This window comes from Sus scrofa, chromosome X (assembly GCF_000003025.6).
Source record: "Sus scrofa isolate TJ Tabasco breed Duroc chromosome X, Sscrofa11.1, whole genome shotgun sequence".
Classification (NCBI taxonomy): domain Eukaryota; kingdom Metazoa; phylum Chordata; class Mammalia; order Artiodactyla; family Suidae; genus Sus; species Sus scrofa.
The window spans coordinates 125,391,558-125,406,164 of NC_010461.5; the positions used below are offsets into that span (position 1 = coordinate 125,391,558).

At 44.4% G+C, this 14,607-nt stretch overlaps 1 protein-coding gene across 4 annotated transcripts in view; it reads left to right on the forward strand.

The window, feature by feature from the left end:
* Positions 1–14,607, forward strand: part of BRCC3 (BRCA1/BRCA2-containing complex subunit 3) — a 55,691-nt gene that overhangs the window by 8,166 nt on the left and 32,918 nt on the right. For all 4 annotated transcript variants that reach the window (XM_021079471.1, XM_021079472.1, XM_021079474.1 and 1 more), the window contains 3 exons: positions 1,830–1,917; positions 7,443–7,531; positions 8,772–8,827. In XM_021079471.1, the coding sequence (XP_020935130.1) occupies positions 1,830–1,917; positions 7,443–7,531; positions 8,772–8,827 (233 nt within the window). The remainder of the gene's footprint in view (positions 1–1,829; positions 1,918–7,442; positions 7,532–8,771; positions 8,828–14,607) is intronic.

Genomic DNA, 14,607 nt, shown 5'->3' on the forward strand with positions numbered 1-14,607 from the left:
TATAAGGATCCTTGTACCTTTTATGCAGTTTCCCGCAAAGGTTAAATCTTACATAATTTGTAGTTCAGTGTGGGAACCCGGAAGTTGACATTCATTTAATATGTGTAGTTTTGTGCTGTTTTGTCATGTGTAGATCTGTGTAACCACCACAGCCACAGCCATGCCAGATCCGAGCTGCATCTGCAGCCTATACCACAGCTCATGGCAATGCCGGATCTTTAACCCACTGAGGGAGGCCGGGGATCGAACCCACGTCCTCATGGCTCCTAGTCGGATTCATTGGCACTGAGCCATGACGGGTGCTCCCTGTGCTCCCCCTTAATAGTCACACCTTCCCCTCCCTTCAGCCTCCTAGGCCCTGGGAACCGCTAATCTGTTCTCTGTCTCTCTAATGCTGTCATTTCAGGGATGTTTGATCAGTGGAGTCATACAGTCTGTGACCTTTGGAGACTGAATTTTTCCCTCTGCTCCTCCCCTGGTTCCTACCCCTGGAAGCCACTAATCTGGTCTCTAGCTCCTCTTTGTGGGTTGATTTTCCCACTTCTGCAACCTGGTCCTTCTAGATTAGATGTCAGCATTAGGGTTTTCACTTGGGGGCTGGATGCCTTTGTGTTCCCGGACGTCGTTTCTGAGCTTTGTTCTGTGATGCGGTTAGAGGGCCGGGGGCAGTTGGGGGCTTTTGAGCCTCTGTGACTATTGCTCCGTGGGACCGGAGCGGCCTTCGGTGTGGGCGGCCTTCTTCTCCCTCACTGTTGAGCCAAGACCCTCTGAGCCCCCTGCCCGATGCCCCCCGGGTTCCGGCCGGTGGGGGCAGCCCCCAGGCCCTTCCCGCTTGAGCGCTGCGCCCAGCTGCCTTTCAGGCCCCGGGGCGGCCCTTCCCGGCCTCAGCTGGAGAAATGGGCTTGGAGAACTTAAGTAGTTTCTCCTGACAGTTGAAAAAAATTGAAAAACATTTGTAGACGTCGTTGTCTAGAAGGGATTATTGGGTTTTCATGGCAGTCTTTTGCGGGACAGCAGCGTCTTAGCTCCGGCTGTGCTCGTTTCTCAGGTTAGAGCCTCAGGTAGTTACGGTTAATTTCAATTTCTAGAACAAAGGAGGACAATGTTCTTCAGAGGGATATTTCTAGGCAAATGGGGAGACTAAGCAGGGGGTCTCTGTTCATTTGGTCTCCGAAACCACTGTCATGGCTCTTGTTGACCTGGACAGCCCGCCAGAGAGAAATCCAGGGCATTTTAAGAATCTTGTACTTTGTAAAAATTGAGAGCAGGCCGGGCTAGAGGGAGGATAGAAGATTTTGCTCAAGTTAACAATGTGACACTCCAAGATGGAGAAGCTTCATTTCAGGTGGCGCAGCACGGCGCGGTGCTACGTCCTCGAGTGATCAAATAGTAGCTAAATTGGATGAAGAGGATGTAAGGATATATAATCATAATGGAAACCAAAAGGATCCTATTAAAAAAAAAAGAAACACCTTTGGCTTTAGATGGGAGGACTAGGAAATTCTGGGCATGGACCTTTCTTTACTCTTTTGCTGATATTAAGTTGTAATAGGTTTATTTTAAACCTCAGGATGCTTTCTGAGCCCTTTTGAGCACCACAGATTTTGTTCCCACAAGTTGAAAATACTTTGACAATCCCTCAACCAGAAAGTAATTTCCACTGGAACAGTCGTACCCACCACCCAAGGGTCTCTCCAAATGTGGCCTTAAACTGTATTTTAGATGGTTCTCACATCAGCTTTGAAAACCACTTAAGAATATTGATTGGCAAAAAATAAATAAATGTCAACCTAAAAAAAAAAGAAAAGAAAATACCTTGACAGACACACAGATTGGCTGAACTCACAGGTCGCCCGATGAGAGTCGTGGGCTGGTATCACTCCCACCCCCACATAACTGTTTGGCCTTCACACGTTGGTAAGTTTCATGGGGGGCGCCTTGTTTATTGTTCTTAGCAATGAATATCACTTTTTCCCTCTCCGTTTCATGTGCTGTCATTATTTTAAATCATAATTTGACTATCCTGAAGCAGGTGTTCTTATTTTTATTTGGCTGTTTTAAAAATAATGAATTATATTGACTGTTTTTAGTAGAGATGAAATTTCATTTTGATAGTATTCAGGACTTTAGGACAAAGCTGACCACTGGCTGATAGCCCCCCTAAAAAAGTTCACCTGTAGCTGAAAATTGCTGACTGCTCTCGCCGTCCAGAAGAATCAAAGATGGGAGGGTGAAATTTACAAAACGGATGTTTCCAGAGTCTCTGTTTTAAAAGATCTATCGACCTACCCTCCTCAGCCCTCTTACCAGTGTAATGTCACACAATTGTTTTCTCTGTTTTTGTCTTTACCCCCCTTTCCTAATCATGGGCATTTTTTTTCCTCTCTGACTCTTTGCAAAGAAGTAGAATGACTTTACGTTTTCTCCTCTCTCCTGTGACTCATGGCAGTGGGGCGGAAACAGAGGGTCCCGTGGGCCGAATAAGTGGCATTGATGAGGTTTGAACCCAGATCTGTCTCTCAAGTCTGCACTCTCTCCACTGTGTTAGGAGTCCCCCAAATCAAGAGCAGTGGTCTTGTATCTCAAGTAGTTCTTGGTGTGGGGAAGGATCCTTCTCAGTCACCTGGGAGGGCTTTTCTGAAAGGTACCTGCCGAGGTTCCTCTTTCCCCACCCTGTGGGTTCCTGCACCCATCCCTGGGAGTGGGCGCTAGGTGAGTGCTGGGAATACTGACCTAGAATGAGGGATACAACCGCCTCGCTCTGATTCGTGCTGATGGCATTTTACCCGACCTGCTGACCGTAATAGCGGTAGGCCCACGACATGAGCAAAACTGTTATCAAAACAGTTTGTTCAATGGAAAGGGAAAAGTTTGAAGCGTTAACCTGTGGTAACAAGAACAGAGGTGTTTTTAACTTTTATTTTGACATAATCTCAGACTTGAAGTTGACAAAATAGTACAAAGAATTCATGAATCCTCCTCCCCCAGATTTGGCAAATGTTAACATTTTGAAACATGTGCCGTACTGTTCTCTTTCTACATATGTGCGTGTGTGTGTGTGCACGTATATCTATGTGTGAGAGAGAGTAAGTTGCAGACTCTAGTCCGCTAGACACTCTTGGGTGTGAATATCTGAAATATCTTAAACACAAAGCCACTCTCTTGTACGCGTTACATTGAGCAGCTTAAATTTACACAGTACTTACATTACGTATTATAAGTCATCTGGAGATGATTTAGAGTCTGTGGGAGGATGTGCATGTGTGACCTGCAACTACTCCTTTTATTTAAGGTACTTCAGTGTCCACAGATTGGGGAGCTGCGGTGGGGTGGGGGCAGGTTCCTGGAACCAGGCCCCTGCAGCTACTGGGGGTGACTGTGCATGGCATTTTGTCGCATGTTTGTTACAATTCCAAAGAAAGCTGCTAAAGTATTTATCAGTGAAACTCTGATGGCACAGAGAGAGTATAATTGAAGTTGAGTATATCTGAAGTTGAAGGGCAGGCTGCATTCAAGGATTAACAATAAGAATGCATCAGGTGTCTCAACTGAGGCCTCAGAATATTTGTGGTAGGAAAACTATGGGTGGAACTAAAGGAAAAGTAACCTTCCAGCTAAGCTGGGTTCACAATGAATAGGTTGTGGTGAGTTTCCTGAGCCTGAGCGACTTTAGAGATACAAAGGTACAACTTATCTCCAGAGAGCCATTTAAGAATGGAGTCAAACAGTAGCCCTGTATTAGCAGGCCTTGGAAAAAAACGAGTGAAGATTCAAAACAGGTTGATTTCAAATATGTATAGTACATATGTTTAAATAGGGAAAGAACTCCAAGCTATGTTCAAGACTGACAAGTAAGAATAAGTGCATTTTTTTTTTCTATTTTTTAGGCCACACTTGCATCATGTGGAGGTTCCCGGGCTAGGGGTCCAATCGGAGCTACAGCTGCCGACCTACACCACGGCCAGCTCCGAGCTGCGTCTGTGACTTACACTGCAGCTTGTGGCAGTGCTGGATCCTTAACCCACTGAGCGAGGCCAGAGATCGAACCCACATCCTCACAGACACTATGTTGGGTTCTTAACCTTCTGAGTCACAATGGGAACTACTATGAATTTTTTTTCATTCAAAAACAGTAGGGACGGCGTGGGATGTGACATTGGGGGTATGTGTGTGTGTGTGTAAGTGTAACAAGATTTGCAGTGATTTCACCCATACTCTTCACCCCACTCTAGTCTGGCTTCTAGCCCATCACCATTAAAGTGGCTGTTGCTGAAGTCATCAGTGACATCCATGTGGAAAGGCTAGTAAACTTTTTTTTTTTTTTTTTTTTTGTCTTTTGTCCTTTTAGGGCCGCGTCTGTGGCATATGGGGGTTCCCAGGCTAGGGGTCCAATCGGAGCTGCAGCTGCCAGTCTATGCCACAGCCACAGCAATGCCAGATCCAAGCCGTGTCTGCGACCTACACCGCAGCTCATGGAATCGCCAGATCCTCAACCCACTGAGCAAGGCCAGGGATTGAAGCCGCAACCTCATGGTTCCTAGTCGGATTCGTTTCCAATGCGCTACGATGCGAACTCCCTAGTAAACCTTGTGTAGCATTTGACACTAAGCTGAGCCTCAGGCCCCAAATAGCTTTTCCAAAACCAGTGGCGCATAAGTGGCAGAGTCAGTATCTGAGCTGCGGTTTCCGTGAAGCAGGGGCCTAGGCATCTTGCCCGGTTAAGGGAGAACATGCTGGTTACGAAAACAGGAAATGGAGGAGGAAGCACGGCTGTGGTGGCGGGGATGGGGATATAGACTTGTTTGCAAAAGAAAAATGGAAGCAGTTTAAATAGTGCAACCTGGTTCATAAATCTCATGACACTTGGCACTGGTTTTTGTTTGTTTTTTGGGCCACGCCTGGGTCATAGGGAAATTCCTAGGCCAGGGATCGAACCCATGCCATAGCAGTGCCCAGAGATGCTGCAGTGACAGTGCTGGATTCTTAACCCCCTAGGCCACCATGGCACTCCAGCACTGTTTTTAACTGATTCTTACATTCGCTTTACTGTCCTTTGAAGTGCATAGGAAAAGGAGAAAGGTGGGAGTTCCCTGGTGGCATAGTGGATTAAGGATGTGGTGGCACTGCAGCAGCTCAGGTTGCTGCTATGGCGTGGGTTCCATCCTGGGCCTGGGAATTTCCACATGCTGTAGTTTTAATTAGGCAGTTTTCTGTAACCATTTTTTACTTCTTAGGACCACTCCCAGGGCCTATGGAGGTTCCCAGGCTAGGGGTCGGATCAGAGCTGCAGCTGCCTGCCCACACCAGAGCCACAGCAACGTGGGATCTGAGCCGAGTCTGCGACCCACACCACAGCTCACGGCAACGCCGGATCCTTCACCCACTGAGCGAGGCCAGGGATCCACCCGTGTCCTTATGGATATGAGTTGGATTCATTTCCACCACACCACAGCAGAAACTCCGGTGTAACCAATCATTTTTATTTGTGTTTATTAAAAAATTTTTTTTGTTTGTTTTCTGTCTTTTATCCTTTTAGGGCCGCACCGGTGGCATATGGAGGTGCCCAGGCTGGGGGTCGAATTGGAGCTGTAGTTGCCGGCCCACACCACAGCCACAGCCATGCCCGATCCGAGCTGCATCTGGGACCTACACCATGGCTCACGGCCACGCCTGGATCCTCAACCCACGGAGCAAGGCCAGGGAGCGAACCCACAACCTCATGGTTCCTAGTCAGATTCGCTTCTGCTGCGCCACCGTGGGAGCTCCCCAATCATTTTTGAAAATTACATTTTCTCAGGAGTTCCCAGGTGGCCTACTGGTTAAGGATCCGGCTTTGTTAATGCTATGGCTTGGGTCACTGCAGTGGCTTGGGTTTGTTCCATGGCCCAGAAAGTTACACATGCTGTGGGTCCCCCCCACCCCCGGTCCCACCTCAAATTACACTTTCCCAAACACGTTCCGTTCTAAAAGTTACAGGTCAATACTCCTTAGAATCATTACAATCGACTTGTTCGCTATTCGAGTACCAGCCTGTGCCCTTCTCAGCAAACAGGCCTGGATGGAGACTCTGTTAGGACAAAGGATAGAGTAAGGGAAGGCCAACCAACATTTATTATGATGTAATGGGTATTGTAGGCTTGTATTCTGAAAAGACTTTTGCATGTATAGTCTCATTTTAAAATTCTTTATTACCAATTAAGCCCTGTGGTTTCTTTTCAGGAAAATTTTTAGACGACTGTAAATGAAAGACTGTAGAGCTTAGATGGTGCTACTTTCACCTGAGTGTTTGCAAGTACATATTTCTCATATAATGTGGCCCCAAATGCACGCAGACTACGCCATGGGGTGTTTACCTGAGGAAGTGCTGCTCTGGCCAGCACGGTTGTAGAAAATTCTCTGGATGGCACTCACTGAGAGTCAACTGTGTCTTTTGGATGTGGGGTTTAGGGGGCGGTTTAGGACCCTGAAGGTATCTGAGGGAGGAGCTGTAATCTGGGTGAGAGGCCTAGGGACCGCCTGCAGGTCGGGGGTGGGGATTGCATTCCAAGTACCATGATTAGAGCTCGTGGGTAAGGGTAAGGGTAACAGTTGCGGGGTTTCCATTGTGGCGCAGTGGAAACGAGTCCAACTAGCATCCAGAAGGGTTCGGGTTCGATCCCTGGCCCGGGAACTTCCATATGCCATGGGTGCAGCCATAAAAAATAAAGTACAAAACCCTGTGAAAGCAGGGATGATGTTTATCCTTATTTAACAGATGTGGAAATAGGCTTAGAGGTATTAAAATTTTTACCGAGGTCATGTAGCAGGTACAGAGACTATTTATGCAATCCTCTGTGTGTGTGTGTGTGTGTGTGTGTGTGTGTGTGTGTGTGTGTGTATTTGCTTTTTAGGGTGGCAACTGAGGCATATGTAGTTCCCAGGCTAGGGGTCGAATTGGAGCTGCAGCTGCTGGCCTACACCACAGCCACAACAACACCGAATCTGAGCTGCATCAGTGACCTATGTGGCGTCTTGTGGCAATACTGGATCCTTAACCCACTGAGCGAGGTCAGGGACCAAACCCACATCCTCAGAGAGATTGCACTGGGTCCTTAACCTGCTGAGCCACAACGGGAACGCCACCTTTCTTTCTCTTGGAGTCCCCTTGGAAGAAATTATCAAGTTGTTTTTGGCTAATGGAAGTTTTCATAGCAGGGCTAGTCGTGGGCTAGTCAGCCTAGAGTTACTAATACATTTTCTTATTTAATTGCAGACTCCTATAGTACTTCTGTAACCCAGCAAAATGTCTATGCTTTGATAATCATATTGTCCTTAGGACATATCCCTATTTTGCCTTTAGAATCTGAACCTGGGGAGGATTGTATGCTGCTATTATATTTATATCTTCATGGCTATGAGATATTGTTGATTGACAGCAGAACTTCATTTTTGTTTATTTGCAGATGTTCGCACACAAGCCATGTACCAGATGATGGATCAAGGCTTTGTAGGACTTATATTTTCCTGTTTCATAGAAGATAAAAACACAAAGGTATTGTGTGTGTGTGTGTGTGTGTGTGCGCGCGCGCGTGCGGACGTATAAAAAACTTACACACACACAGAATAGAGAAAAGTCTTTGCAATTTCAGTAGAGTGGCCAGGGAAGGTTTCAACGAGAAGGGTCACTGAGTCAGGACCTGAAGAAAGTGAGGGAGCATGTCTTGTGGATTTCTTGGGGGAAGAGCCTTCCAGGCAGAGGAAATAGCCAGTGAAAAGATCCCGAGGTGAGTGGGGCACCTTAGGGGCTATTGAGGACGTCAGCGTGGCTCCGGCAGAGGGAGGGCGCACGTGAGCGTGTGCGCCCCTTGCCTGTCAGTCCCCCTTTCACCCCGTTATCCCCGCCTTCTATTCAGTTTGCACCTTTCCTTCTTGGAAGTGTCCCGGCTTGGATGGTAACTCATGTGGTCATCCTGAAACGGGGGGCGCCTGGACAGGGATGGGGAGGGACAGAAGCCACGGCATCCAGGCGCCCAGATGTTTGTAGTAACACAGGCTACCATTTGCCACCTGTTGTATGGCAGTTACTTAGTGGGCGTTTTACTTAAATATGCTCAAAAACTCTGACTGCGGTCTATGTGGGTTATTTTTACCTCTATTTTTATTGGGAAGAAAACTGAAGCTGTTTAGAGTGCTTCTGTTTGAATTTTATATTCAGGTAAAGCGGTTTTACTGTGTCAGTTCAAACAAAAAGAAACTTTAACACCGCAAGTATGAATTTTGCTGACTTAGCAAGTGTGTCCTATTGTTAAGTACACAGAATCTGTGTCCTATTCTCAGAATCTAGGTTAATAACGAATATTCTTCATAAAATCACTCGTTTTTGGAAACATTGAAGTTCAGCGCCTTGAACTTTATACTTTATTTGAAAGGCTTCCGGCTTAGCCGTCATGCATTTATTTATTGTCATCGTAAGTAGTTGTCGAATGAGTTTGACAGCTTCGCCAAAGCAGTTTGGATGGTCTCATTCTTAGTTCCTGATGCTTGGGTTTGGTGACCGGTTCTCTCTTGTCACACGAGCAGATGTTCGACTGTGGCCGTCTCACGTCGACTGGGTATTTGATCCCTCTTAGGGAAACTCGTTCGTGCATAGTCCCTCTTTGGAATCTCTTTGAACCTTCCACTCCCAGAGGGGCCTCTGAGTTGGGGGTTGGAGGCTACTAAATTGCTATACCTTTTTCAATATTAATCCTCTGTGTGACCTTCCTTTTTCCTTTCTTTCTTTTTTTTTTAAGACTGGCCGGGTACTCTACACTTGCTTTCAATCCATACAGGCCCAAAAGAGCTCAGAGTAAGTATGACAGATATACGTGTATATTTGAGGGTTCGTCTCCAGTTCAGGGAATTGACTGTTTTGTTTCATTTTCTTTCCCTCCTTAGTAGGACACTATGAATTCTCTAGTTCACTCACACCTGTTAACATCTTTGTGAAGAGGTAGAATCTCTTTAGCGTCTGGGTTACCGGGGATCTAGAAACTAGGCTCACGTAAGCAGCCTGTTTGTTCCGCATTTCCTTTCCTGAACCGTCCTAAACTGAGTCGCACGGTCACGTCTCCTTTCTACGGTAAAGTGTAAAACAAAGGCTGAGCATGCAGAGTATTGTAAATTTGTATAAGCGCTTGTCTTTGCTCTGCCATAAACCTGATTTTAGAATTACACTATCTCATTCAGATGTTTGCCTAGGTTAGTTTCCTCTGCTAAATTCAGCTCAACCTGAATGAGCAAATTCAAAATCTGCTGTACGCCGAGCGCCATAGTAGGCCCCAGGGACGCAGAGTTGAAAGCCAAGTTTATTTTCTAATTGGGAGACAAAAGCAAAGAATGCCTTATTTTTTTCCCTTATGTTTGTCGATTTATTACGATGACATTGTTTGAAATAGCAAAGCAATGAGGAAAAGAACAGATGGCTGGCAATACAGAACTGACGAAATAGATTAAGATGCATCTAAATAATGGAATAATATGGAGTAGTTAAAAACACGAGGAAACCCAGTAGCGATACATAAATATCTCTCAGATACATTGGGAAATAAAAAGGCAAGCTATGGGAATAGTACGTACTGAATGCTACCTTTCATGTCAGGAAAAGGAATATATACATGACATGACACACCAGCCCACTCGCTGGTAAATACACAGAAATCTGTCACCTCAGCAGAGAAGTGGGAAGGAGGGACCGATGGATGTGGACACTGGCTCGCATCCTTATATACCTTTGGAATGTTGAACGATGCAGAAGGGTCGAATTTTCAAATTTTTGTCAAAGTAACAGATACATGTGCGGAAAGATATTGAATGATACGGAAGAATTATGACAAATAGTCTTACTCCTCCAGGGGAGCCACTTCTTTCTCCTAGTTTTGTTTTTAGCTCCTCTGGTGTTTACTTTTGTTGCTCTTTCTGGATTTCCTGCTGTTAGATGTTATCTCTTCTTCTCACTTTACCTTTACTCTCACAACTGAGGGTTCAGCTCACTTAGGCTGCTGCATCCCTCCTCCCCAATATAGGTGTATTACTGCTTTTCGTTCTTCTGAGGTTACTTTTCTAATCTTGGATAAAGCTTGCCTCTTCACTTGTCCTATCGACAACAGACAAGAGAGTGCCCTGGTGGCCTAGTAGGTTAAGAATCCAGTGTTGTCACTGCTATGGTGCATGTGATGGGCACAGCCAATTTTTTTTTTTTTTTAAAAGGAACAACAGACAATGTTACACTATCTTTTGGCTCTCTACCGTTACTTGCGCTTTTACCATAAACCTTTATATTTTCACAGTTGCAAAAATCTGTGTTCTGTGTTGTAACCGCAATTATGATTTCTCTGCTTTGTCTACTAATTGATTCTAAGAATAGAAAACAAGGTGGTGTTATTATTATGATTATGTAAATATTATTCCATGTACAACCGAGCACGGTAGTGTTCTGTGATTCTGTTTCTTTTCTTGTATAGCTTTTTGCTTTTTCATGGGTTTTTGAATGGCTTTTTCTCCCTTAATACCCTTCTTTTATCACTTCCTGAGTTCTACATTCTCAGGAGTAAGATAGAAATCTTTGGAATCCTTGCTTTTCTTAGGATGGCTCCCTAAAACCTTCCATCTTCCGACACTAATAAGGTCTCAGCTGACATCCTGGGACTTCCCTTCGTTATTCCCCTGGGTTGGATCCGCCTTCGTCTGGATTTAATGTCATGTTTCTTGGTTCACTGTCAGTGTGCTGTGAAAGGCTCTCCTGAGAAAGGTTGGCATTGGAGTTAAACTTTCTGAGTCTCTGACTGCCTGAAAATGTTTCTATTCTCCATTGATAACCCGAATGGATAAAATATGCTAAATTGACATTAAAATTGACAAAGTGACTAGAGACAGTGGCATCAGCAAAGATGACAGAGTAGGAAACTTCGAAAAGTCCTCCACAAAAGCCATGAATAATCTGGCAAAAACTGTCAGATTCAACTTTACTGCAACTCTAGAAACTACTCATTATTTTATAGCAACCAGGCAAATACTCAAGAACAAAGCACCAGAATCTCAGCATTTAAGGAACTCTCCGTCAAGTCACTATATTGCTACTAAGATAACAGGACAGATGCCTTGGTGGCCATATGTGACCAAGAATATAGACCAAAAAATTAGTTCAAGAAAGTCACTCAACACATAAACAAAAGTAGATAAAACAAGCAGCAGCAACAAACCCTGGGGAGGGGGTAGAATATGATGTCCATAGTTATCACCTTATAACACCAAAATGTCCAGTTTTCAACAAAAAAACAAGCATTCAAGGAAGCAAATTATGGGCCATAAGCAGGAAAAAGAAATTAATACAGGAGTTCCCATCATGGTGCAGTGGAGGCGAATCCGACTAGGAACTATGGGGTTGCGGGTTCGATCCCTGGCCTCGCTCACTGGGTTAAGGATCCACAGTTGCCGTGAGCTGTGGTGTAGGTCGCAGATGCGGCTTGGATCCCGTGTGGCTGTGGCTGTGGTGTAGGCCGGCGGCTACAGCTCCGATTGGACCCCTAGCCTGGGAACCTCCATATGCCTTGAGTATGGCCCCAAAAAGCCAAAGAAAGAAAAAAAAAAGAAAAAGAAATTAATACAGAACATTCCTGGAGGAAGCAAAGACATTGGGCTTACTAGATGAAGAGTTGCGATGAAGTATTTAAAATAATCTCAAAAAGCTAAAGGAAATGATATACAAAGAACTAAAGAAAACCATGAGGATTATAAAGGATATCTAAAAGAGAATATAAATAAAAAGAGAAATTATAAAAAGGAACAAAATAGGAATTCTGGAATTGAGATGTACAATAAGAACAGGTTTCAGAGATGAAAGAAAGAACCACCAAACTTCAAGATAGGTGAATACAGATTACCCAGTCTGAGGAGAGAAAGGGAAAAAAAGGAAGAAAAATGAACAGAGCCCAAGATCTGTGGGACATCTCAGACCATTGTCAATATATTCGTAATAGAAGTTTCAGCAGAGGACGAGAGAAAGGGGCAGAAAATGTATACGAAGAAATAGGGGTCAGAACCATCCCAAATTTGTGACATCGAAAAATCTCAACTCAAGGTAGGATGACCCACACTGAGACACACTCTGATCCGTTTCAGAAGCCGAAGACAATTCTGGCAGCAGTAAGAGAGAAGCGACTGGTTACATACGAGGGATTTTCAGTAAGGTCCAGGGGCAGTTTCTCATCAGAAACCAGGGAGGCTGATATAGTCACATGCTGATTTAGGGGAAAAAAACTACCAGGCAAGAAGTCTTCACCCTTTAGAAATGAAGGAGCCATGAAGAGGTTCCCAGATTTTCAAAAATGAGAGCGTTTGGTCTACCAGGCAAGAAGTCTTCACTAGACTGGAATGAAAGGGTGCCAGACAATACCTTGAACCCACATGAAAGTATGAATGCATTTTCAGTTTATAGCTCCTTTTGTCTCCTCTATAACTTAAAAGACAATTACATAAAGCAACAGTTAAACATCTGAATTGGTAGACACATATTGTGTAAAGATGTAATTTGTCATAACACAGAAGGATGAGAGTGGAGCTATATAGGAACAGTGTGTATGTGTTTGAAACTGAGTATTGATTAAACTGTTATAAACTGAGATGTTAATTGTAATTTCCAGGGAAACCATTCATCCATATGTATATAGTCTATGTGTGTGAGAGAGACACAGAGAAAAGACTCCAAATAACAAACTAGAAAATGTCTTTCTTTTTTTTTTTTTTTTTTTTTTTCGGTCTTTTCAGGGCTGCACCCGTGGCACATGGAGCTTCCCAGGCTAGGGGGCCAATCGGAGCTGCAGCTGCCGGCCTCCACCACAGCCACAGCCACGCTGGATCCTTAACCCACGGAGCGAGGCCAGGAATCAAACCCGAAACCTCATGGTTCCTGGTCGGATTCGTTTCTGCTGTGCCACGACAGGAACTCCAGAAAATGTCTTTCTGGGAGTTCCCGTCGTGGCGCAGTGGTTAACGAATCCGACCAGGAACCATGAGGTTGTGGGTTCGGTCCCTGCCCTTGCTCCGTGGGTTGGGGATCCGGTGTTGCCATGAGCTGTGGTGTAGGTTGCAGACGCGGCTCAGATCTCACGTTGCTGTGGCTCTAGCGTAGGCTGGTGGCTGCGGCTCCGATTAGACCCCTAGCCTGGGAACCTCCATATGCCGCGGGAGCGGCCCAAGAAATAGCAACAACAACAACAACAAAAAGACAAAAAGACAAATAAATAAATAAATAAATAAATAAATACCTCAGAGTTCCCACTGTGGTGCAGTGGGTTAAGAATCTGACTGCAGCAGCTTGGGGCATTGCCAAGGTGTAGGTGTGATTCCTGGTCCAGCACAGTGAGTTAAAGGGTCAGGTGTTGCTGCAGCTGTGGTGTAGGTCAGAGCTGTGGCTTGGCTTCAGTCTTTGGCCCAGGAACTTCTATGTGCAGCCATTAAAAAAAGAAAGAAATACCTCAAATCAGTAACCTAACTATGCCTTAAGGAACTAGAAAAAGAAGTGCAAGCTAAATTCAAAATGGTTAGAAGGAGGGAAATAATAGAGTGAAGACAAAATAGAGAATAGAAAACAATAGAATCAAAGAAACTAAATGTTTGTTCTTTGAAAATATCAACAAAATTGACATATCTTTAGCTAGACTAACAAAGATGAGAGAAGACCCAAATAACTAAAACTTGTAACAAAAGTAGAGACTGTACTACCGACTTTACGGAAATAAAAAGATGAGGAGTTCCCGTTGTGGCTCAGCAGGTTAAGAATCCCACGTAGTGTCTGTGAGGATGCAGGTTTGATCTCTGCCCTCGCTCAGTGGAGTAAGGATCTGGCATTGCCATGAGCTATGGTGTAAGATGTAGCTCGGATCTGGTGTTGCTGTGACTGTGGCGTAGACTGGCAGCTGCAGCTCTGATTCAACTCCTAGCCTTGAACTTGCCATATACTGGGAAGAAAAGAAAGAAAGAAAAAAGAAAGAACTGGACAATTGTTAGATAACGTAAATGAAATAGACACATTTCTATAGAGATACAAATTGCCAAAACTGGCTAAAAAAGAAACAAAACCTAAACAGATCTGTAAAAATTAAATAGATTGAATCAGTATTCAAAAACATCCCAACAAAGAAAACTCCAAGACCAGATGACTACACTGATTAATTCTGCCACTAACCCTACTCAAACTTTTTCCAAAATTAGAAGAGTAGAGCGCACTTTGAACTCATCCTTGAGGCCAGCATTACCTTGATACCAAAGCCATACAAAGATATCACCAAAAAAGTTACAAAGTAATATTTCTTATGACTACAGATGCAAAAATACTTAGCAGGGTACTAGCAAACTGAATCTAATAACACCTTAAAAGGCATATACACCACGACCAGGTGGGATTTATCTCTGGAATACAAGTGAGGCTCAACATAAAATCAATGGATTAATACTCTACATTTATAGAATGAAAGAAGCAAACTCCTCATGATCATCCCAATTGATGCACAAAAAGCATTTGACACAATCCAACATCCTCTTATAATAAACCTAGGAATCTAGGGAACATTCCTCACCATTGATGGGCTT